At 43.7% G+C, this 25,012-nt stretch overlaps 2 protein-coding genes across 5 annotated transcripts in view; one reads left to right on the forward strand and one right to left on the reverse strand.

The window, feature by feature from the left end:
* LOC130371008 (sacsin-like) overlaps nt 1–14,578 on the forward strand; it is a 30,636-nt gene extending 16,058 nt beyond the window's left edge. For 2 of the 4 annotated variants that reach the window (XM_056576601.1, XM_056576600.1), the window contains one exon: nt 90–12,992. In XM_056576601.1, the coding sequence (XP_056432576.1) occupies nt 90–10,957 (10,868 nt within the window). In that variant the 3' untranslated portion in view covers nt 10,958–12,992. Of the gene's footprint in view, nt 1–89 lie in introns of all 4 variants that reach the window. The other 2 variants (XM_056576602.1, XM_056576599.1) reach the window with 1 other exon arrangement.
* A 1,255-nt stretch (nt 14,579–15,833) lies between these two features.
* bbs1 (Bardet-Biedl syndrome 1) lies at nt 15,834–21,990 on the reverse strand. The gene is made up of 6 exons (XM_056577729.1): nt 21,206–21,990; nt 20,109–20,291; nt 19,620–19,751; nt 18,798–18,904; nt 17,970–18,090; nt 15,834–17,644 (listed from the first exon to the last, which is right to left on the reverse strand). The coding sequence occupies exons 1-6, from the start codon at nt 21,584–21,586 to the stop codon at nt 16,814–16,816; spliced, it is 1,755 nt and encodes a 584-aa protein (XP_056433704.1). The 5' UTR covers nt 21,587–21,990; the 3' UTR covers nt 15,834–16,813.
* Nucleotides 21,991–25,012: the final 3,022 nt, after the last annotated feature.

Below are 25,012 nucleotides of genomic sequence, written 5' to 3' on the forward strand. Positions count from 1 at the left end.
GTAGGCATGTTGTTTTTTTGTATCATGTAATTACATTAACATCCAATTTGCATGCATTTAATGCTGTTTTCCAATGGTCTATTTTCCAGATATATTCAACGTCATCAACATTGACGCAGACAAGGTCACTGAACTGGCAAAGAGGTATTTGCCTACGGATTGGAAACAGGGAATGGAGCATGTCACCTGGGAAATTGGAAGCTGCCGGCATCCACCAGCCGGATGGCTTCAAGAGTTCTGGAAATTCCTTAACACTCATTTCAGAGAGTTAATTGATTTCACTGGCATGCCTTTAATATCCATTGAGTCCCAATTGGAGCCCACGCAGCCCATGTTACTCGCAAGAATACAACAGAATACAACCCTAATTTTTCAGAGAAGCAAACAGGATAGCTTGCCACAGCAGATTGCTGAATTGGTGAGAAAAGTTGGCGGCACTGTTGTGAGAGGAGCTGAGTGGCTTAAACATGAAGACATAGGCTCTTATGTGCTGCCCCCTTCTCCACGGAGTGTCCTTCAGGTCATCGTGAACACAGATTCTGATCATCTCATCAAAGTAATTCAGGCAGTTTCTCGTGATGACAGAGAGGGACTTAAGAATTATCTATGTTGCCTGGATTCTCTCTCAGCCAGAGAGCAAGATGTTCTCTCAGAGTTACCTTTGTTCCAGACCATGAAGGGATCATGTGTTGATTCTCAATCAAAGCAGGCTGTAATTTTGGATTCCTGGTTAACGATCCCAACAGAACTCCTTATGCCTGACAATGTCATACAGTGTGTCACTGAGGCCGACCGCAGACTCCTACAACAACTCAACATTGATATCCTTGATACACCTCAAGCAGCTAGTCTACTGATTGATTGTGTTCAGTGTGATGCTTTCGGAAAGGATGCTACAGAGAAAACAATGACATGGATTTTAGAACATGGTGGTAACCTGTTCTCTCAAAATAAAGCTTTAAAAGCCAAATGTAAGGAGCTGAACTTCATTCAACTCAATGAAGGCTGGAAAAAGGCATCACAATTATTTGATCCCAGAATTGAAACCTTCAAGGATCTTTTTCCTTTGAACTTCTTCCCACCAGCCATGTACACACAAACAGCACAAATGCTTCAGAGTTTAACAGAACTTGGATTGCTAAACAAGGAAGCAGATCTCACTACTTTGCATTTGTTGGATGCTGTCAAACAGATTGAGAATTTGCAACTTAACTTTTACAAGAAGGCTGTCAAAAGGGCTGAGGTCATTCTTAGCCTGCTCAATACAAATGATGTGTTGTCCAAATTCTCTAAACCACAGCTCAGAAGCCTGTTGATGATGAAATGGGTGCCATGTGTTAAACCAGGACAACAAAACAAGGAGAGACTTTGCTTCTTCTGTCCACATGAAATAGGACATTCAAAGTATGAGGACATTGTTGGGCATGTAATGCCCCTGAAAAAAGAGCTTAGTGAGGTGGTACGCAATAAACTTGGCATCGAACACTTGCCCCCACCGCTCAAAGTGTTGGAAAACATGTCAGTGATATCATCAATTGCACATACACTAATCGATCCAGATACAGATGTGGATTTCAACAGGAAGCTGCATAGTACTTACACGTACATGCAAGGTCACATTCATGAGTTTGCAGAAATTGTGACCAAGGACACAAAGTGGCTGTGGGCACACAACAAGTTTGTTTCTCCTGTGGATCTAGTTCTTCAGTACCCTCAAAATCTAGATCTAAGTTCGTACATTGGGAAAATTCCAAAAGAATTTCTTCCATACCAGAAGTTGCTCATCCATTTTGGATTAAGGAAGTGCCTTTCAATGGAAGAAATAGTTGGAATTCTTAATCAGATCAAAGGCTCCATTGAAGAAAGGCAGATACCAGTTGGGAGTCCTGGTGAACTGAAAATGGCGATTGAAATACTCAACTGGATGGGGAGAGAGAAAAGAGTTGTTGAAGAAGACATCCCTGTTCCAGTCATTACCGATGATGAACATTTTACCTTAAAGCCACTGTCAACAACAGTCTTCTGTGACATCAGCAGAGATGGTTTGGAGGCACTCAATAATCATCAGGAAGAATTCTATGTCATTCATGCAGAGATACCAAGAGCCACTGCTGAGTGGCTGAAGATCCCACTGCTCAGCACACGGATACTTAGCCCTGAGATGTTAGGAATACAACAGTGTGGACAGTCGGAACCGATAACAATGCGCATTAAAAACATTCTGAATGAATATGACGAGGAACATGATATCTTTAAAGAGCTGATTCAAAATGCTGAGGATGCTAGAGCAAAGGCATGTAGGTTCATGGTCGATTTCAGAGTGCACAAAGAACCGCCAGAAAGTCTTTTTGACCCTGGAATGACTGCTTGTCAGGGACCCTGTCTTTGGTCGTATAATGATGAGCAATTCACGGAGGCTGATTGGACCAATATAATCAGAGTAGGATCCGCCTCAAAAGAAAACATGGTTGATAAAATTGGAAAGTTTGGCCTCGGATTCAATACAGTTTATCATGTGACGGACTGTCCCTCCATCCTTAGTGGCAGTCATCTCCTCATGCTGGATCCAAATGTAACCCACCTGAAGAAGCACATAAAGGAAAAAACGAATCCTGGAATTAAGCTGGACCTAACCCACCATGATCTCTTCAAGTGGTTTCCAGGGCAGTTCAAATCGTATGAAAACATCTTTGATTGTCATTTTAGCAGGCTCAGCACTGATAAACCCTACAAAGGTACTCTCATCAAACTACCCTTCCGAACACAAGAAGAGGCTTTCAAGTCAGAAATAAGCACTAAAGTGTATGACAGGGTCAATATTGTTGGTTTGCAAAATAATTTCATGAGCAATTCACAAATTTACCTGCTCTTTCTAAAAAATGTAAATACAGTTTCTCTACAAAATATCACAGAAAATGCCTCAACTCCTCCACAAGATGACCATATACAGACTCAATCTTATGTCTCAAAGTCCATTGTGAGTAGCATTAAGATACCAGACCAAATTGAAGGAGTTGAAAGGCTGGTCAGTGAAAATAAAAAATGCTACGAATTAATTGACTGTAACACAGCACAAATTGTCCAAATTGAACAACAAGAAAGTGGATCAGTCCATTTCTGGCTCTTATACAATTGCTTTGGAACACAAGAGTGCCTCAAAATGATTCATGACAAAAACAAGGAAGCCAAGTTCACTCTGCCTGTTAGCGGAATTGCTGTGCCTCTCGACAAAAATCCCAATTCAGAGAAATGGAGGCCATCAAAAACAGAACTAATTGGTCAAGCCTTTTGCTTCCTTCCTCTCTCCATTCAAACAGGTCTTCCAGTGAATCTGAATGGGCCATTTGCAGTGACTTCGAATCGGAAGGCTCTATGGGCAAGGGGAGTGAAAAATGAGTGGAACAAGGCTCTCCTTCAGGACCCTGCAAAATCAGCATATATCACTGTGCTCTCTGTATTGAAGAACATGTCTGAAGAAAAAGACTTGGAAGGCTACTGTTACTTCATCTATTGGCCTGATCGGGAAAAAGTGACAAAACCATTTCAACCGTTGGTGGATGCTTTTTACTCTGCTGTTGTCCATCAAAATGCACCAGAGATCTTCAGTGATGGCGAGCACTGGTGTTGCTTCAACAAGGCTATCTTTTTACATGAAAGCATTGAAGAGAACGAGGAAATTGGTGGACTTGCAATGAGAGTAGCGCAAAGCCATGTGAAACAGCCCAACCATGTGGTTCCTCTTCCAATTTGGCTGAGAAACAGCTTCAAAAAGGCTGGCTTACAAAAAGATATAGAGAGCAGAACATGGAACTGGGAGAGATTTTATGAAGAAGCTGTGTTTAGGAATCTGGCTACCATGGATGCTGAAAGTAGGAATGCTCTTGTGCTGCATGCCATTGACCTCGACTTGACTGAAATTGATGATCTACTGATGCTCCATCCATGCATTCCTACAAAGGGTGGACAACTTCAATGCATCAAGAAAGTCGTTAATCCTACTGGAAAAGTGGCCTGTCTTTTTCAACAGACAGAAGGTCGCTTGCTTGAGGGGACCGAAAATGACTTTAGTGCCCCTAGAAGAGTGCAACGCTTGTTGGAACTTGGAATGTTGAGTGACCATATCCCATTGGAAGAAATTGCACACAAAGTTGGCAGCATAAATTATGTGTGGAATAAAGACCAAAACAAAGCATGCGTACAATTGAAATGTGTTATGGAACAGTTGTGTGTTAATCTGCATGACAAGGACTCGCTCTACTGGGAATCAATCAGGAACACTGCCTTTCTTCCAGCCTTTTCTCCAGAGTCGGAAAGGGTCACACTTCAGAAGCCCATTGATGTTTTTAATGAGAAATACCGCCACCTTGTGAACATGACAGAGCATGTGCTTGATCACACCAACTTGGAAACATACGAAGTTTATACAGTCTTAAACGTTTTGAAAGTTCGTCAGAGTCCACCACTTGAGACAGTGCTGCAACAGCTGGAAAGCACTAGTTTAAAAAAACAGAGCTCCAACGAAACAAGGCTTCACGAGATAGCCAATAAATGCTATACATTTCTCAATCAGTGGCTCGAGCAGTATGGAGATACCCCACTAATTTCAGAAAGGGCACATTCATTTCCGTTCATTCTTGTTGGCTGCAAGTTTGTACATGCACAATATGTGGCAGAACAAGAGGACTTTGAGGCAAAGCCATACCTTCATGTACTTCCATCGGTCTTTGCATGTTTCAAGAGCCTATGGGAGACTGTTGGCGTTCAAAAGAAATTCACAAAAAGTCAGTATCTCACGGTTATCGAGGAATTACATGCCTCACATGGACAGAAGCCCCTTTCCAAGTCCAATCTCAATATCTGCCTCACAGTATTGAGGGGTTTGCATGAGAAGAAAGAAAAAATAAAAGACTGTCTCATCCCCAATGAGCATGGGGTTCTGCAACCTGCAGCAGAGTTATCCTTCAATGACAGTCCCTGGATGCCGCTCAATTTAGGAGTGACACTTTGCCATGAGGATATTACTCGAGTGATGGCACGCCATTTTGGAATCAAGACAACCAAACATCAAACTCTGGAAAATTCCGTAGTTGCAAACATGTCACCATTTGACTTTGAGTTTGAGCAGCGAGAGGAACTGACAGTGAGAATTAAAAACATTATTGCGGCCTATCCATCCAAGAAAGATATTCTGAAAGAGCTAATTCAAAATGCTGATGATGCAGAAGCCACAGAAATCCAACTGGTCTGGGACAAAAGACACCACGGAACAGAAAAAACCTTTGGAAAGAAGTGGAACAATCTGCAGGGCCCTGCATTGTGTGTCTACAACAACAAGGTGTTCTCTGATGCAGATCTGAAAGGCATCCAGCAGCTGGGAGAAGGTGGCAAACACAACACTCCAGGCAAAACAGGAAAATATGGAATTGGATTCAACTCTGTGTATAACATAACGGATTGCCCATCTATCTTAACTGGAGATAAAATACTCTGCATTTCTGATCCAAATCAAACATACATTGAAAGCCCATCAGGGAAAACATCTGGGTGTGGGTACAACCTTGATTCAGCTTTTAAGGAGACATACCTTGATGTCTACGAGTCATTTCTGCCCAAGGAATTTTCTCTTGAAGAGGGAACAATGTTCAGATTACCGCTGCGAATTGGTACAATGGCAAACAACTCTAAAATCTCCGCCCAGGGTATCACTGACCAAGACATTGAAGGTTTGTTCTCTGCCCTTCTTGATGACCCAGAGGGGTTGATTCTCTTCTCAAAAAATATCCAGAAAATACAACTCCATAAAATTGAAGACTCTGGAAAACTAGAAAATGTCTTCAAAGTTGAAAAATATGAAAAGGAAGAAAGAAAGGAAAGAAAAGACAAAAGCTTCAGGGAAAAAACTCAATTTCAAATGAAACTAAAAAATGCCTTGAAATCGGATGGTTCAGTAACACCATACCAGGCCATTTACAGAATACAGATTTCAACGTCCTCCAAGAGCAAAAGTGAATGGGTAATTGCTGATCAGTTTGGATCATTTAAAGGTGACACTGGTAGACGGTTCGACAAGCTGCCTCAAGCATCAGTTGCTGCATGTGTGGACTGCAAGCCTTACATAAAGGAGAATTTCAAAGGTGGAACCTTTTGTACCCTTCCTCTACCTGTTCAAACTGGCCTTCCAGTCCATGTGAATGGGAACTTTGAAGTAGACTCATCCAGGAGGGACCTATGGAAAGAGGATGGAAAAAGTTTGAAAGTAGATTGGAATTTACTTTTGAAAATCGATGTCATAGCTCCCCTGTACGCAGACCTGCTTTATAACATCTGTCGTAACATTCCAAAGAGTATCATCCGTTCCACACCTGGAGACAGTAATTTTCTCCATGATTATCTACGTTTTTTCCCATCTGTATCAGAAGGTATTGCTCCGGACTGGCAAGAAATGATCCATGAAGTTTACAGATCAATTTGCAACAAGGCTTTTGATGTCATTCCAGTGTCGAAGGGAACAGTTCGAAACCCCTCATATGTGTCATTTAGGGAGTACTCTTTTGAATGGTGTAATGTCAAAGAGGCAGAGCAAACTGATTCACCACATTTGTCACTAGAGGAAGAGACACCATCCATCAACCCCATGTTGGAGAGGCTTGGAATGAAATTGGTTCCTTTTTCTACCGATATGGCAAACATTTGGGAAAGTTTCAAAGCTGCTGGGGTGAAAGTTAGGTCTGTAAGCCCTTCAACTGTGAACGATTTTCTTCGAGAAAAGCCACTCAATGATCCTACCAAAACCACGAAGGGTTTACCATTGCCAATCAAACAAACACTAATTCAAGATAGAAAAACATGCGCCAAACTGTTGAGTTTCTGCTTGAAAGACAAGGGCTTGAATGTTGAGAAGAACAAACCTTGTTCAATTAGTGGACTCCCTCTTCTTCTAACAAATGACCACGTTTTGAGGGTGTTTGATCCCAGCGATCCTAAACTATTCACCAGATATCATTCTCTGTTTTGCGGATATGAGAAGGATTTTGTTGATTATCGGACAATTGAAATGCACATTGAAGTTCTACAACCCAAATATGTTAAAAAGTTAACAATTCCTCATGCAGAGAAGTATCTGAAAGCTATACTTCCCAGTCTCCTCAAAGACTGTGAGGTTGATCCACTTTTTGGTTTCCATGTACCAAATGCAGCAATAGAGGAGTGGTTGATAAGTGCTTGGAAGTTTTTCGCAAGTCAATTATCCCAACGTGAACACGGCAAGCAAAGTATGACATTAAGTATAGTTCGGGAGCTTTTTGATGGCTGTCAAATGCTGCCTGTTGTGTGCCAAAGGTCAAATAACAAACACTTCTTGCAAACAATGATGAGCATGCCAAGTGTGATTCAATTTAAGTCGAATGAGGGCATACAAAGCATTCTGTTTAACCTTGGATGCATGAGGCTTGACATTTCACTATTCTTAAGTCCTGAATCACAGGTACTGACAGTGCCTCACTCTGAATTTTTGAATACAAGTGATAAAAGTGCTGTGTTGGACTTTGTTTTAAAACTAAATCCTTCCGAGTTTTGCAACCTTTCTAATTACGAGCTAAATGAGCTACAGAGGTTTCTACAGTGTGGATTATTGAAATCAATGGACAGGAGTCAGTATCAGAGAAAAGTCAAATCTTTGCCAATATTTGAAACACCAGATGGAAAGCGAGTCAGGATTGATGGACCTGGACAGGTATTCATTGTCAACGGCATGTCAAACTTTCGAGACTTGTTCAATCTGAAAGAGAGCAGCAGCACTTTTCTTAAACAAAGTTCAGAAAATGAGCAACTCTCTGAAGTATTCCAGATCCCTATCCTTTCTGATCTTCAGTATTTTGTTATGTTCGTCCTGCCTGTCATGCATGCACTCACAGAGGAACAGATTCTTCGCTCCATCAAAATGTTGTTGTCACTGCAAATCGATTCAGAGTATCCTAAACATGAAGCAAACATCATCTCCTCAATGAAGGGAGTGAAGCTGATCCGCAGTGTCGAAGGAAATTTAGAGATGGCATCATTCTACTTTGATGACCATGTGGGGTTGTACACCATAATGTTGCCTCAAGGGAAATTTGTGCCTCCAAGATTTTGGAAGGCAATTTGTAACACATCCATGACAATACAAGCAAGAGAATTGGTTAAGAAACTGGGAATGAAGCATTCTGTATCAAACGATGAAATAATTGCTTTTGCATACCAAATCGAATCTGAGTCTAAAGGGAACTGTGAACTGGAAGACTTACAACTAAAAGCAACTGAACTGCTGAGTACTGCAATGAAAAAGGCAGGAAATAACAAGGCACAAGAAATTGACAAAGAATTGATCAAGTCCTTGGCTGACATCAAATTTATTTTACCAGTGCAAATAAGAAAAGATCTGTGCACCTTTCAAAGTCCAGCTGTGGTTGGGAGAACTTTAGCTCTCAGGGGGTCATTGATTGGACATCATCATCAGCATTTGATTTGGACTTCAATGCCAATCATAGCTCTCAAGCCAAATGACATCAAAGAAATTATAAAAATATCTGGAGCCTTTGAAGAACCACCCATGCTGTCTGTCACCACAAACATGGTGAACATCTGCCAGTTACCTTGTCAGTCTGATGATCTTAACAAAATCAGGGCTGTTGTTTTCAGGCATTCATATGCCTACTTACAAAACACCTCATTTCCAGTTAATAGATTTACTGGCCTGCCTGTTGTGTTAGTTGAAAATGACACACAACTTGTAAATGCTGAAGAGACTTCCCTTGGACTGCCCAACCACTTGGACTTCAGGCCCTACTTGTACAAAATCCAGCCAAAGGATGCAATGTATGCAGAGTTCTTTAAGAGAATTGGTGTGACTCAGGAACCAACAGTAGAGCAGTATTGTCACGCTCTCACAGCGGTTTTCCATGATTCCTGTGAAAAAGAAACACTAAACTCAAATCAAAAGAAAACCATCAGGCGGGCTGTTGAGCAGATATTCCTCCTACTTAAGAGACAGGAAAAGGGATCCCCCCTCATATTTTCGGAGATGTTGTACCTCCCGTCAAAAGATGGCAAACTTTACCCCTCAGATAAACTCTACTTTAATGACACAGTATTTCAGGCAAGCAGGTTGGAGAAAGCATTGGCAAATAAGCTGCCGCTACTTGAGAGCCTTAGCATATGCCATTTGGGGGACGATATGTATGAGCATCGTCAACTGGTACAAATGTTGCCAGAAAATCTTCAGCCCAAAATGCTCTCTCAGTGTACCGAGGAGCGTTTGGGAAAATCAAACATGCACATTTGTCAGGACGGAAATAGCTGTGAATTCCGTATATGGTTTGAGAAACATCTGTCATCGAGAGCCTTCCGACATGGACTTATCTGTCTCCTGAGAGAACAGTCAAAAGGCGAAATCACAAAAGAAGAGGCTGGCGACATGTGTGACCAGACGTTTGGCAGTATTCAAATCATCTGCTGCAGGAGCCTTGAAACAGAGCTTTGTTTGGATCAACAGCCACTCAATGATACAGTGGCGGAGGCTGACGTCTACGTCAAAAAAGGACAACAAGAATGTACCTTTTATTTGAAACACAACGATGACAGGGCTCCAAAATTGATGATTGAAATAAACTTGACCATGTCCAAAGAGATAAACGCTCTATTAGGGAACAAACTTGCCTCCAATCATCTACCTGTCCTTGGGCTTCTTTTGATGTGTGACAGCCTGCCGGAGGTCCAGCAAAAGCTTGCAAAGCACGGAATTCATGACAGCGCAGAAGCGGACAACTCTGCTCTCTACCCAGCAGAACCTGGGAGTGTTATCCCAGATGAATGGCTTGACTGCCTTGATATGAACATGCTCAATAACTTTGAAGAAGGCGAATATGTAGGCTATTTGAGCAATGAATTGAACATTTATGCAGTTATTGTCAAGAAAATGCCTGGAGCCACTGGACAACTATCACGCCGGTATAAAATCCAAACCAACATCAACGAGCTCATCGAAGTGAGTTCGCTTGAGCTCTATCAGTTCATACGAGAAAAGAAGCCCAAATTGAAAAAGATGAGCATTAAATCAGGAGCATCCTGCATGGAACTGGAGCTACATGAAGGATCAGAGTGGAATGGAAAAGAGGAGTTCTCTGAGGAAACATCCTCACCTGGCAGGACGTTGCCAGCATCTTTAGATGAAGCCAAAAGGGAAATTGACAATTGTTTGGAAGAAATCTGGACCCTTTCCAAGGAGGAGAAACATACAGCCATAAAAAGACTGTACCTCAGATGGCACCCTGACAAAAACCAAGAGTGCATTGATATTTCCACTGAGGCATTTAAATACCTGAAGAACAGAATTGATGAACTGACAAACGGTAAAACTTCAGAATCCTCAAAGCCTAAATGGAGCGGAAACTTCAGGGATTTCTTTGAAAATTGGAACCAGGAGGCCAGGCGGCACAGGAAGGGCCGGGAGCGATTTCATAAACAGTATCCCTCCTATAGTTACAACTTCTGGACACATCAAGAAAACGTCCCAACGCCAGATCGAGCAGAGGCCCAGCGTTGGCTGCGGCAGGCACGCTGTGATTTAGCGGCAGCTGAGAATGACATTGCCAGCGGGAGCACAGAATGGTGTTTGTTCAAGGTTCACCAAATCATGGAAAAGGCTCTCATCGCTGCAGAGTACAAAAGAAATGGGAAACGTTCTGCTAACTGCACCATCTCCATCATGGCGGCACGAGTTGCTTGCTTCGATCCTCGATTAAGGGAGCTCACTCAAATAGTGAACAGTGTAAAGTTGCTTGGAGTGGATGCAAAGAAAACTCAATACCCTGACTATGCTTCCCTTAACATTCCTCACGAACAGTTCAAGGAATGCGACGAGCGGCCAGCTGTGGATATGGCTTCAGAGCTTCTCTGCATGATAGAGGCTTATGTTCATTAAGAATTTGTGATTAAATGCTGTTTTATCTTACTTTTTAAAATAATTTTATCTTAAAATTCCATAAACAAAAGGTGGAAAAAAATCCAGAGAGTAGGATCAGATATCTTTTTTATATTTTAGATCTTTTTTATATATATAGGTATCATTTAATTAGGATAATTTTATAGTTCTATGCATCATTGTATGTTGTGTTATGGTTATGTGAACAAACTTTTCACTCTTTATTGAACAAACCTGTCGAACAAACTTAATGATTCCTTAATGACGAGTGAAATAATTTACTGTTTTGCAGTTTTTGTTTCCATATACTCCTCTTTTATTTTACCGTTAATGTCAACATTGTTATGTTTGATGCATCTTTTGTTTTTATTAAATCCTTTGAGGATAAATGAAGTGCTCTGTATACACATTGTAATGGGTGCATTACCTTTTAAATCGTCCTCGATATGCACTCTAGTGAAACATTCCAATTCGTCTTTCTATAAATGTTACTATGAATAATAAAGGGAAATAAACAAAGGATTCCCATCACATTGTGTATTTGAGCACTCTTTCTTCAACAGCTCATTGGAATAGAAATACTAGAAATGATGAATATTCATATGTTTCAAAAAGAGGAATTATCTAACATCTTGAGGCTCAGGTTCCTAGCAATACCAAGTCAATACACACAAATGAAACAAAAAAAACATTTAAACTTGTATAAGTAAAGTTTTCTTTTAAGAAGAAATTATGGTATGAAAATAATGATAACCAACCACACACCAGACAATTGCCTCTTCTCAATGAGGAGTAAGTCCTCGAGGAGCAGAAGCATTCCAGAGTCTGCGTGGGCTCTTCTTTATTTGACTGAAGCAACAGGAAGCAGCCCAAAGGTCATTCACTAGAAAAACACTCCAACCAAGTCTGCAGTTCAGGTGAGCAGGCAGTTCATGGTTCACTAGATCCAGTCTTTGTTATGAACCCAGACAATTCATGTTCATACTTACAGCAGGCCTGAAGCCTATCTTCAAGGTGGATTTCAAATATAAAATAAAAGTTATCTTACATATTACATATTAACATAACAGAACAAATAACAGAACAAAATCAAACTTTGTTGGCAACATCCAGAATGACTGATGACGGTTGAGACATCCACAACATATCCGTGACAAACCAAGTGGGACGAGGTTAACAAGAAGAAGAAATAACAGTGTTGTACACAATGATTCTTATATATAAATATATATCATCTTTATACTGTGGCAACCCATCTCTGGCACAGCGCCCCTGGAGGCCAAGGGGGCAGGTTGTGGAGGCGGTGTTCCACAGATTTCCGACAGATGGCGCCAGTAAGAACATCGGTGCCAATCATTGAAATGCGGAGCACCTGAGGAGCAGGTGGGAAGCATGCTTTAAAAAGCATGCTTCCACACTCATTCAGGGCTCTCCTGGTTCGCGTGTGCGGAGAGACCAGTCTCGTGGGTGATGGGATTCCACCCGGAGGAAAAAGACTGTTGATTCCTCCAAAGCTGAGTTTTTTGGTTTGCTTTGTTAGATATATCATTTATGAATGAATAAAAGTGCCATTTTGGCTTTAAGCAAGCTCCAGTTGGTGTGCTTATTGGAAGGAGGTGGATCACTCACCAAGCCGGGTTGCCACAATAAATCCTTATATAATGGATTATGGCAATGAATGCATTGCTGTGATTCTACAACTTCCAAATTGGTTCTATTGCATTTTATTTGATAAAATCATGGGACTATAGGTAATAATATGGAGCAGGGTCTGACGACCCGCAGCCCTCCTAACCTCGTCCTCCTGCAACGCTGGACTTCACGAAGGAGCACAGGTCTCTACCGGTGGCGCCGCACTGCCCCACGCCTCACATGTTGTAGGCCACGTCAATGGGGTCCAGCTGGTCGGCCAGGAAGCCGTTCCGGAGGTGCATGCACGTCTTCTCCCCGCGGGAGCTGATGGGGATGACGCCGGAGCCCATCACCACCACGCCCACGATCAGGTAGTGCTCCTTCAGCACCACGTTGGTGACCAGGGCCACCAGGTCCAGGGCCTCCTGCTCAGAGCCCTCCAGCTCCCCCAACACCACAAGCAGGTTGGTGCAGGTGAACACCGCGCTGGGGAGATGGATACATACATTATGAATAAACTCATCTTGCCAAAAGGCATATTTACCCCTCCACCCATCTACTGATAGTAAACCAGTTCCTACAAGCTACTACCACACCCCCCTGATGTGGATCTCCCTCCCTGGGAGCGTTCCAGAGCGTGGGCGCTCCTCACGGCGCAGATCGGCTTCCGTGCATCACCCAAGTGGGTGCTACTGGTGGTGTTGGTGAGGTCCCCCCCTTCACTGTAAAGCGTCTTTGAGTGTCTAGAAAAGCGCTCTATAAATTCAAATCATTATTATTATTAGTGTACAGAGTGGACCACACACCTCCTTCTGAAGCCCCTCATCAGCCTCTCTACAGCGCTAGTATTCAGAGTGGACCACACACCTCCACTGGCATCGGTCAGCTCCGTGTGCCGCAGGAAGCCCAGGTAGCCCGTCCTGGCCCAGTTGGTGACCGTGTCTCCAAAGCAGAGTCTGGTGATGAAGTGGTCCGTGTGCAGCGCCTCCTGTCCGTACACGGTGTAGTACCCCGTCGCATTGTGGGGGCTGCTCACCCAAATCTGTCCAACTAAACAAACACACACCCAGGCTGCTTCAGGGCTTACTCAGGGACAGACCCTTATCTCAGATGACCTGGGCCCTTCTCATTTAACATAGTACCGCTTAGTTATACTTTAACGACAGTAAATCACATACAGGTGCATCTCAATAAATTTGAATGTTGTGGAGAATGTACTTCATTTCAATAATTCAACTTTAAAATTGAAAGTCATATATTATATAGATTCATTACACCCAACGTCAAATATTTCAAGCCTTTATTTGTATTAATCTTGATGTTTATGGCTTACAGCTCAATATTTCAGGATATTAGAATATTGTTTTAAAGGTCAATATTGTAGACTCAAGGTGTCACACTAATCAGCTAATTACCTCAAAATACCAACAAAGGTTCAGTAGGCTTCACAATCATGGGGAAGACTGCTGACTTGAAAGTTGTGCAGAAGACATTGACAGCCTCCACAAGGAGGTTATGCATCCAAGCATATTAATAGAAAGTTGAATGGAATTGGCATCTTGGCACCTGCCCACACTGCACAAAGTACCAATTCCTGGTTTATTGTCCATAGGATTACTGTGCTTGATTGGCCAGCAAACTTGCCTGTTTTGAACCCCACAGAAAATGTATGGGGTATTGTCAAGAGGAAGATGATACACGAGACCCAACAATGCAGACGAGCTGAAGGCCGCTATCGAAGCAATCTGGGCTTCCATAGCAACTCAGCAGGGCCAAAGGCTGATCGACTCCATGCCACTGATGCAGTAATTCATGCAAAAGGAGCCTCAACCAAGTACTGAGTGCATATAAAATAACCTACTTTCATATCTGTTTTTTTTATGTCTTATGTAATATTCAATTTTTTTGAGATACTGAATTTGGGTGTTACTTGAGCTGTAAGCCATAATCAAAGATTAGTACAAATAGGCTTGAAATATTTCATTGTTGGTGGAATGAATCAATATAATACATGAGATTCACTTTTTAAATGGAATTATTGAAATTATTTAACTTTTCCACAATATTCTAATTGATTGTGATGCACCTGTAGTTTTGTCATTTTTAGCAGAGAAATCAAAGTATGTGAGGCTGGACTGACCTCAGAGTCCCCGAGGAGCCCCTTGGTCTCTGTGTTGGCCACGATCACCTTAACGCCAGGCAGGATCTGAGGACCCCAGGGAGGGGGGCACCAGTTAGTGGAGCCGCCGTTTAATAGAGTTGGTTGTTAAATGACATTTCCTGGTATGAAAAGGTGTGTGTATGAGGTGGTGTGACCACGCATGTACCTTCCCAGACTCCATCAGTGGAAGGCTGTGAGGTGACCCCCTCTCCACCAGACGGACCCTGCAGGTCATGCGTCCAATCAGAACTAAAACACTCCTCACCCATTCCATATCATAACGGACTGCTGATATCAATGCTAAACATAAGGAAACAGAAACATGAATCCTGATATGTTTTGAAAGCCACCGAGTTAGGATATAAACTGTATGGATTTATGTTGTAATACATTATTCTGCTGCTATACAGTATTTGTTCTGAAAGTCGATGATCACCACAGAGTTCTCCATGGAGGCGAGGGGCACTACCTGTCACGCCGGAGGGCGTGTCCACGTAAACCGTGTTGGAGTCCGGTCCTGCCGTGCCTTGGAGGTCAGACAGGGGACAGTCAGGGGTCAGACAGGGGACAGAGTGAGACCTGGATCCACCCCGACGCTCGTGTGTGTGTGTGTGTGTGTGTGTGTGTGTGTGTGTGTCTCTACAGTCCGCATGTATGGCTGGTTATATGCTTTCACACATTAAGGGACATATTGCTGAGGCTCGAGCCAACGGTTCAAAGGTTCAAAGATAAGAGTCTCCCTAATTAATTAGTTCAGGCAAAAATGGAATCGAAACACAACCCTGCAAAAAGGCCCCAGTGCTTAGAAGCCCTTTTAGATGGCACGTGGCTCATCCAATTTCCCCCCCGGAGGCGTCCACGATCCTCTCATTCTGTCGTCACTGGGGATTCGTCCTAATATATGTAGAGGTTCCACTGCTTGTTGACAGGCACCAGAAAGCAGATGGAAGAGCAGCTCTGCTATTGGCTAACCAGCTTACAGCTTGCGGTAGGGTTAGGAATCATGGTACTCGCATGACTAAAACACTTTATTTTGTATGTAATGAAAACCAATAGTTTATAATTCATCACCAAATAGCTCATGTTAAGCTTTACCAACCAGGCTACTCGCTGTGATTCTCGCCCATGTGTTATTGCCACGTGTTGAGATTGCCTAGTGTGAGGGCGTCCTTAGAAAAGGAGAAAGTTGCAAAAATAGCATTTTCAAATAGACTCTCGGAATGTGTTTAAATAGATTTATTTTATTTAATTTTTCAATAGCAGTATTTATTCCCTGAGTTTTTGGTCGCAAAACAAACTATTATACTTTGGTTGTGCGCTTCTACACAACAAATTTAATGAATAATTTTCGTTAACCTAATATACCGTATATTGACATATAGAATAACAATACATCACCTATTTATGGATTTTTCAAAAATACTAGATCCATCACATACAAATGTTGATTCTAAAACAAAAAACATAACTTCTTTCATATTGATAAAACCTTCCTATACTCAAAGTTATGATATTATTGAAATGTAATAAGATTACGATAATTATATTTTCTGCTTCTATATAGAAACTTTACATACGGTTTCACAGTGATTTTGGAAGAGTAGGGGTTCATCAGGTAGAATTACATTCAACAGTAAGCTCTCAATGGTGCAAATAAGGACCTTTCCAAAGTCTGGCTTGTCAATTTTTAGAATAGAGAAAAGCAACTGAATCAAATAAATAAGAAATAATGAATGTAGTGTATTCAACACAACTGAAATGTCATGTTTTGTCCAAATGTGTATAGTGTGAATCGTGTTTGACAATTATTAACAAAATGTATTGATTTGACGTTAAACGTCTACGCGTTGGATGCAACACTTCAAAGCAATCATGAGGACATCAAACCAGTGGCGTCAAGTCACTGCAATTTGAGTATCAGACGGCCCTGATCCTTGGAGGTGCTGGAATACCTAATACCCATAAGCATCGACCAGGTGGGCTGGCTGGCAGGTGTGTGTGTGCGTGTGTGTGTGTGTGCGTGTGTGTGTGCGCGTGAGTGTGTGCGCGTACGTGGTTCCCTCTCACTCCAGCGCCAGCCCCTCGCTGACGGGCATGTTGATGTGCGCGGTCAGCAGCGGCGCCGTCTTCCCGTCATGCAGGACAAACACCTTGATGACGTCCGAGATGCCCTTGTCGCTGGTGCACTCCACCAGCGTCTCGAAGGGGTACACCAGGCCCGGCACCAGCAGCGGGATCCGGAAGTAGGGCGTCCGCATGCTGTACAGCCCGCCGTCGTACAGGAAGCTCACCGTCAGGTTCAGGATGGGCCGGCTGGCGGCCGTGTTCTGCACGTTGAGCGTGAGCTTGAACGCCGGGCCCAGCCCCTGCACCACGGCGTTGAGCTTGAGCGGCGCCGCCGGGTTGGCCGACATGGGCGTCAGGCTGGCCTCCAGGGCCCTGACGTAGGCCTGGGCCGCCGCCAGACGCACGCGGCTCAGGTCCATCTGGAAGGCGCGGTGCATGGCGGTGGCGTGCTCGCGCTCCCGCAGCGTCTGGTCCACGTACAGCTTGGTCTTCTTGGGCACGTTGAGCCGCACGCTCTGGGCCGGCGGCGGGCCCGGGGCTGCGTCGCGCTCGTCGAACGCCGCCGTGCGCTTCAGGATCTTCACCGCCAGGCCGCCGCCCTTGGTGGTCATGACCAGCGCCCCGTCCTCGCGGCCGTAGCGGCCGAAGCGCAGGCCGGTGACCACGTCGGGGCTCTTGATGGTGCTGACCAGGTTCTTGTCCCGGTAAAGGTGCACCTCGCAGTTGGCCAGGCCCACCAGCACGGCCTGGAAGCCCCGGGTGGGGAGGTCCATGGTGGCCATGGTGGTGATGGGGGCCGGGAGCTGGGCCGTCCACAGCTTCTTACCCTGGAGAGAGGAGGAGGAGGAGGAGGAGGAGGAGGTGGAGACGTCTCTGGTTACAACCATCAGCCGCCGGGTGACACACGCTTCCGCTGTCTCTCTGCGTGTGTCTGTGTGGTCTACATGCTACAGCTTGTGATTAGAGAAACCAAATGTTTGTTAAATGTTGACGTGACGCTTGGCTGGTCGCTCCACACTCCACAACAAACTCTGGATAACACTAACATGTTGAGCAAACAGAGCTTTGCATTAATGCTAAAAAATAAGTACAGAAGCCTTGCTAAGGTTTCCATGCAGTTTTTCTGTTCAGTGCCGTCCAAAGTGTCGTTACCTTCTGTGTGAAGCCGTATAGTCGTTCTTCGGCACAGCCCACCACCACGTTCTTGCCGACCCTCACCAGCCCCACGGGGTGGGAGGACAGCTCGATGCAGTACTTGGGTTTGGATGACTCCCTGCAGAGGGGGGGGGGGGAACCTCATAATGGGCACAGGAGGTAGAGCTATCGTCTGAAATGCTGCTGGTGCGCTGCCCAGCTACTCTTAGCTACAGGTCAGGGGGGCTGCAGAGGAACTCGTTGATCCCATCCTTTCACTTTCTGGCAAAGAGCCCTGAGGGCAGACTTTGCTGCATTCTGTAGTTTGCATATTTTTATTGTGCGAACTAGCGACCTGCATAAAACCCACGTGCACACTGCACACACTGCTTTTAAAATTGTAATAGTGATGCGAGTGGCCTCACTGGTAAGATAAGCGCTGTATAAATGCAGGTCATATACCATCAAAAGCCTTTGATGGTAGTTACAAAGCGCCTGTCAAACTGGATTTACGTACCCGATAAACGATAAAACAGCAATAATATTGTACTCAAGTTTTGCATGTACTGTACGTTATGAAGGTCATTATGAAAGAGCGAACATGATCACATACGGGATCATGTTCTGCTGAAGAACACTTAACAAGCAGCGTGGTAAAATATAAAAGTGAATACAGTACTGAACTCACAGCATAATGTCATCATCTTACCAATGACACAGGGTGAATCGGGCTACTAAACGTCTGCCTTCCAGTACCTATGTATTTATTTGTCTCTCTCCTCTGCCATGATAAATCTTTACATGCGCCTACACAGGGGTTTGTGAGTGATAAAGTGACGGGTTTACCTGCGGAGGATGTAGATGTTTCCATTGCGGCAGGCCACCGTGATGCGGAACTCCACGTCAAACTGGCCCGTCACGTCCATCATGGTGGGAGCGCTGGGCAGCGACAGCTGGAGAGCAACACAAAAGCAAGAGAATACGACTACTTCTAAAAAGGCTCTTTAGCAACCAAGAAGCACGGGACAAACCAATATGCGACTGAAAGGGGAATGGGAAAATATACCCAGAACCCAGACAGACCCAGACCCCAGACAGACCCAGACCCCAGACAGACCCAGACCCCAGAGAGACCCAGACCCCAGACAGACCCAGACCCCCGATAGACCCAGACCCCCGATAGACCCAGACCCCAGACAGACCCAGACCCCAGACAGACCCAGACCCCAGACAGACCCAGACCCCAGATAGACCCAGACCCCAGACAGACCCAGACCCCAGACAGACCCAGACCCCAGACAGACCCAGACCCCAGAGAGACCCAGACCCCAGACAGACCCAGACCCCCGATAGACCCAGACCCCCGATAGACCCAGACCCCAGACAGACCCAGACCCCAGACAGACCCAGACCCCAGACAGACCCAGACCCCAGACAGACCCAGACCCCAGACAGACCCAGACCCCAGAGAGACCCAGACCCCAGACAGACCCAGACCCCCGATAGACCCAGACCCCCGATAGACCCAGACCCCAGACAGACCCAGACCCCAGACAGACCCAGACCCCAGAGAGACCCAGACCCCAGACAGACCCAGACCTCAGACAGACCCCCAACAGACACAGACCCTAGGCAGACCCATACCCCCCACAGACCCAGAGCGCCTACCTTAGAGAGGATGGTGAAGGCCTCGGGGTCCAGGATGTACACGTCGTTGCTCTCCGTGCCGATCACCAGACAGCTGACCCCGTCCTCGTCCGCCGAGCTCTTCTTCAGCGTCCCGATGCACGTGATCACAGTCTGCACACACACACACACACACACACACACACACACACACACACACACACACACACACACACACACACACACACACACACACACACACACACACACACACACAGAAACACACACAGGAGGTACTTTCAATTGTACTTCTTCCCATGGTTCCAGTTCCTGCAATGCATTGAAAGTTTAAAACACCACTTTACTGACACCCAGAAAACAGTATGACTGGTTGCAGTCTTTTGGCTAAAATGTGAAGAGGATAAGTTACAATTAAGTCCATAAATACAGCTTGTTGTATCTAAAGGGATCGGGCTTCGAACGCTGATCGGTTCACTCAATAGAGCGAATAGATAATGCTATTGTCATTACCTGTCTTCGTATGGGTTGCTGCTTGTGCAGGCTCACAAACTCCTCCATGTCCTGTGTCTCCAGACCCAGGTACCGCAGGGAGCGCACCGAGAGCGGGACGTCGGCCGTGTCGCGTATGCCCTCCAGCAGCTCCTTCAACGCCAGCGGATCGATCTGCCCCTCCCTCGCCTGCTGCCACACGTCCTGCAGGCGGCGGAGGTCGGAGGTGAAAGGAACGCGGTTTGTTGACATGCAATGAGAGACAGTTAAAGAGTAAAATGTTATTCAGGTCGTTTTCTCTGTAAAACAGCAATATAACGGGTTCAGTGTTTCCCCCAGTAAATGTCTCAGTCAAGGTGGTAAGCAGTCGGTGGTGTTGTTGGCGCGGCGAAAAATTTTGGGGGTATTTTGCTCAAAGATGCCAGTACGCATGAATGAAATAAACGACTGTTTATTTCCATATAAATAAACAACAGTAGGTACAAATGTTGTGCAAACATGCAGACACTACAAAATAAAATTAAAGAAAAGTGCAAATTAAATACAAATAATGGACAATACACTTAACTTTTGTATGCAAATTCAACTATTTACAGTTCCTTTTTTGGATCTTATTTGCGGCACAGCTGACAAGAGGCATCAGTGCATGCAATTCTGCGTGGCTGTGCAAAGAACAGTTCTAGCGCCCTGCTGTAATTGAACTTAGACACTGGTGGGCCATTGATGCTGATCTTCATGCAGGCTGTAAGACTCTTGCCCTGCAGTTTCGCAGGTCTGTCTTTATCTACACATAGAGTGAATGAAGTCAATGTTGTATATTTAATATTTTAAATTTTGAACTAAGATAGTGAGAAGATGATGGGCTTACCCTATTCATGGCAGAAAAATCTCGCTTTTTTTTTTTTTTTTTTTTTTTTTCCAACTTTTTTTTTTTTTTTTTTTTTTTAATACATTGGTAGTCAAGGCGGGGCCCTAGTCTTGTTAAGGCGGCCGCCTTAACAAGACAGTGCTGGGGGAAACCCTGGGGTTAAACCAGGGAACCAGACACAAGTACAAGAAATGATTGAACACAAACCAGATTAGAGGTTACTCAATAGGTGTAGTGTGTAGTCACGCACCTGTTCCAGAGCATTGATCTCAAGGCTTGGTAGTGTGAATTTGAAGTAGGGTCTGAGGTTCTTGTACACATAGATAAAAGGACCAGAGGCAACAGCAATAGCAGGGATACGAGGTTCGTGCAGGTCCATGAGAAATGACACCAAGCCAGTGGGCAGATCCAGTAGCGTGCTCTCATTCATCAGCGCTGTTCCGCGGTACACCTTCAGCTTCATGTTGGAGGAGCCCGTGCCCAGATCTCCAATAACAAGTCTGTTCTCTCCGTCCCCGTTTAGGTCCGCAAGGTCTATACATGATGAGAATGTGTAGAGATTCGCCACCGGATCGTAATGAGCGTCCAGCCACTTGCTCGATTCGGCGTTCATCTCGGTCCCTGAAGACATGTTTTGAGTCTGACCGTAATGTGTGTTTATCCTTTTATAAACTCGAAAACTTGTGTCTCAAAGAATGCCAATGAATAAATGTATTGTAACGTTATCTCTATATTAGAATTGTAGAGCTTCCGCGCCGTTGTCAAGGGAACCAGGGTTGTTGTGTCGTCGTCGTTGTTGTCAAGTGCTAGCGATCCGCCTAATTACATGCTAGTTCTTTTATATTAGCCAATTACATTTTCTCGAAATTCTTTAGACATATTTCGTGGATGTTATATTTAAACAGATTCGGTATTTTAAAGCCCCAAGCAATGTGCTTTTAGCTGTAATCCTACTGTTTAATCCTGAAATCGGCTTTCCCTCCGCCTTTCTCCCAAGGTCGCATACTGATGACGTTGTACTCGTCGCTGTTTACACCACCACTGGCTCCAAGATAAATCGCTCATCTCAGGGAAGACATTTGCTACTGTTACAGTACGACGAAGCTGCTTGAATTCAAATTCAAAGTACATTTTATATATAAGGTTGATATTATTTACGCTGGGGCTTTCCTGCCGTCACTTGATTTGTGCTTGGTCAAGTTGCCAAAATGGCTAAAATAAGGAAATACGTTTCCTAAAATGGGGTTACAGGGAAATAAATGTGGTCGACCCATGAATTAGAAATTAGTCGTATATTGGTGATAAGGCACCCTATAGAATGATGTGCCCCGAAATTGTGATTTTTCTTATTTTCATAAATGATGGGATGTATATTGAATTGACATAATTTAACATAAATTTGATTCACATTTAAAGCTTTCGCACTTGTATTTAATTATAATGCAAACAACGTATGTTTATGTGACTTTTGTTAGCCACATGGCCAGGCCAACAAATGTGCCCAGTGGGCTTTACAAACACACAAACCTAGCCAATCCCTTATAGTTCTGCACAATATAGATTGGTTCTCATCCTTTTTTGAGCAAACGCCCCCCTGACCTTATCCTGATCCTCTGGCGCCCCCCCAATAAAAAATGAATAAATTTACTAACAACCCCACTCACACTCGTGTTATACTGCTTAAAGGCGTCAATGCATCGTTTTTCATTGATTTTGCGGTGGTCACTAATTAATGAATGCCCTCTGAGTCATGACAGGCAAATGTCTCACCTCTGATTGGACAGCACTGTCCATCAATGTGATAAACCCAATTAAACTTCCAGAGCGACACAGGTGAGAGCGCGAGAGTGAGAGCGAGAGAGAGAGAGAGAGAGAGATAGAATGGCCCGGGCACCGCAAAAACAGATCGCGGTGCCTATATATTTTGTACGTTTTTTCACCTTTTTTTTTTGAAAACCATGAAAGTTTCACATCCTAAAAATGTTAGAAAAAAAAAAACGTTCCAAGCACCCCCCGAGGTTGTGCGAACGCCCTCCAGGGGGCGGTACCGTCCTAGTTGAGAAACCATGAAAGAACATGTACTGGAACAGTAGAGAAAAGTATGGGGTGCCGTTTGTGAAAACTCTGTTACAATTTTTTAGCTGATACATTTTCAACATTTAGCTCACTTTCCTCACATTTAGCGCATTTTCCTGACATCTGAGAGAAAAATTCATGTAAAACAACACGTTATATTATATGTAATTGTCAACAATATGTTCAAATGTACAAAATCCATGTTAGAAATGATATATACATTTTATGTCTAAATGTAAATGTTATATCTAAATATAAAGCGTCTTAGAGTATCATATTAAGCGCTATATAAATTTCATTTATTATTATTATAAATGTTAAATATAAATGTTACATTTATATCTAAATGTTACATTTTAAATGTTAAATCTATATCTAAATGTTAAATCTAAATCTAAATGATAAATCTAAATGTTAAATCTATATCTAAATGTTAAATGTTAAATCTAAATCTAAATGTTAAATCTAAATCTAAATGTTAAATCTAAATCTAAATGTGACATATAAATCTAAATGTTAAATGTGAATCTAAATGTTAAATGTTAAATGTGTCGCCAAGTGTAAAGCTAAATATTTAGAAAATATTCAAATCCCCAGGGAAACCACGCCCACTGCAGACTGCAATGGCTTCAAATCGCGCGGCAAAGATCGCAGGCCAGGCATGGCCGGTTCGTCCTAGACATCGAACGGGCGAGCAGCTGTACGGGCTGCACTCCAGGGTGTAGCTCCCCCGGTCCAGTCCACAACAGCAACGGTAAGTTAAGTTGTTTTAATTTGAGTTCTTTATGCATACTGGACGAGGGCGTTAGCCGCTGTTAGCTAACCCAGCCAGTTAGCTGTGTGACATATGCTAGCTGAAGTTTTGTTATCCACTCCACTGTAAGGACTTTCTGTAGCATAGTGGTTGCCAACTTACCAGTGACAAAACCACGTCACAAATACACGAGTGTATTACTCGGTGTGAAAATGTCCACACCGCGGCATACGTTGGGCCGAATTGAAAAAGGAAACCGCTTTAACGAAATACCGGTAATATTTCCACATTAATTGACGACGCTGAAGTTGGCATCCGATTCGCAGCATCCGATTCAGCAGCTGGTCCACTTTAAATCGGTCCTGATTTAAAACCACTACACCTAGACTCTTCAGATCTGGACTAAATTATCACAGTGAGGCTATACATTATAATAAACATAGTTACCGATTTGTGAAACCTTTTTTCTATTTGTGAAAATGCAATACAGGCTCATTTTAATGCTTTTTAGGGGTCCAGACTGCATTAGAACGGGTCCTGATTGAAAACCACTCCACCTAGACTCTTCAAATCTAGACTAAATTATCACAGTGAGGCTATACATTATGTAAAACATAGTTTCAGATTTGTGAAACCTTTACCCTATTTGTGAAAATGCAATAAAGGCACATTTTAATGCTTTTTTGGGGTCCAGACTGCATTAGAACGGGTCCTGATTGAAAACCACTACACCTAGACTCTTCAAATCTAGACTAAATTATCACAGTGAGGCTATACATTATGTAAAACATAGTTTCAGATTTGTGAAACCTTTAACCTATTTGTGAAAATGCAATGCGGTCTGGACCCCTAAAAAGCATTCAAATAAGCCTGTATTGCATTTTCACAAATAGGGTAAAGGTTTCACAAATCTGAAACTATGTTTTACATAATGTATAGCCTCACTGTGATAATGTAGTCCAGATTTGCAGAGTCTAGGTGTAGTGGTTTTCAATCAGGACCGATTTGAAGATTCTAAGTGGTTTTCAAGCCGAATCGGATGCCAACTTCAGCGTCGTCATTAATTGATATAATAACAGGGGATGGGAAGGGGGAATGGTTGTTTCAGGAGGGGGATGATTTTGATCATTTTAATTCCACAGGGGGGTGCCATGATCCCCCCCTCATTCGCCCTCAACTCGAGTGCTGTTGTATACAACAGTTAGTTCCGACCAAGTTATTTGATTG

This window comes from Gadus chalcogrammus, chromosome 18 (genome assembly GCF_026213295.1).
Source record: "Gadus chalcogrammus isolate NIFS_2021 chromosome 18, NIFS_Gcha_1.0, whole genome shotgun sequence".
NCBI classification, from domain to species: Eukaryota; Metazoa; Chordata; class Actinopteri; order Gadiformes; family Gadidae; genus Gadus; species Gadus chalcogrammus.

What these genes read in the sequence shown, in the direction of transcription:
- bbs1 (XM_056577729.1), bottom strand. Translation starts at nt 21,586, where the DNA reads ATGTCTTCAGGGACCGAGATGAACGCCGAATCGAGCAAGTGGCTGGAC. An exon ending in AGCAACCCATACGAAGACAG is followed by an intron (nt 19,752 to 20,108) that starts GTAATGACAATA and finishes GTGTGTGTGCAG; the next exon opens with ACTGTGATCACGTGCATCGG. An exon ending in AACATCTACATCCTCCGCAG is followed by an intron (nt 18,091 to 18,797) that starts GTAAACCCGTCA and finishes CCCCCTCTGCAG; the next exon opens with GGAGTCATCCAAACCCAAGT.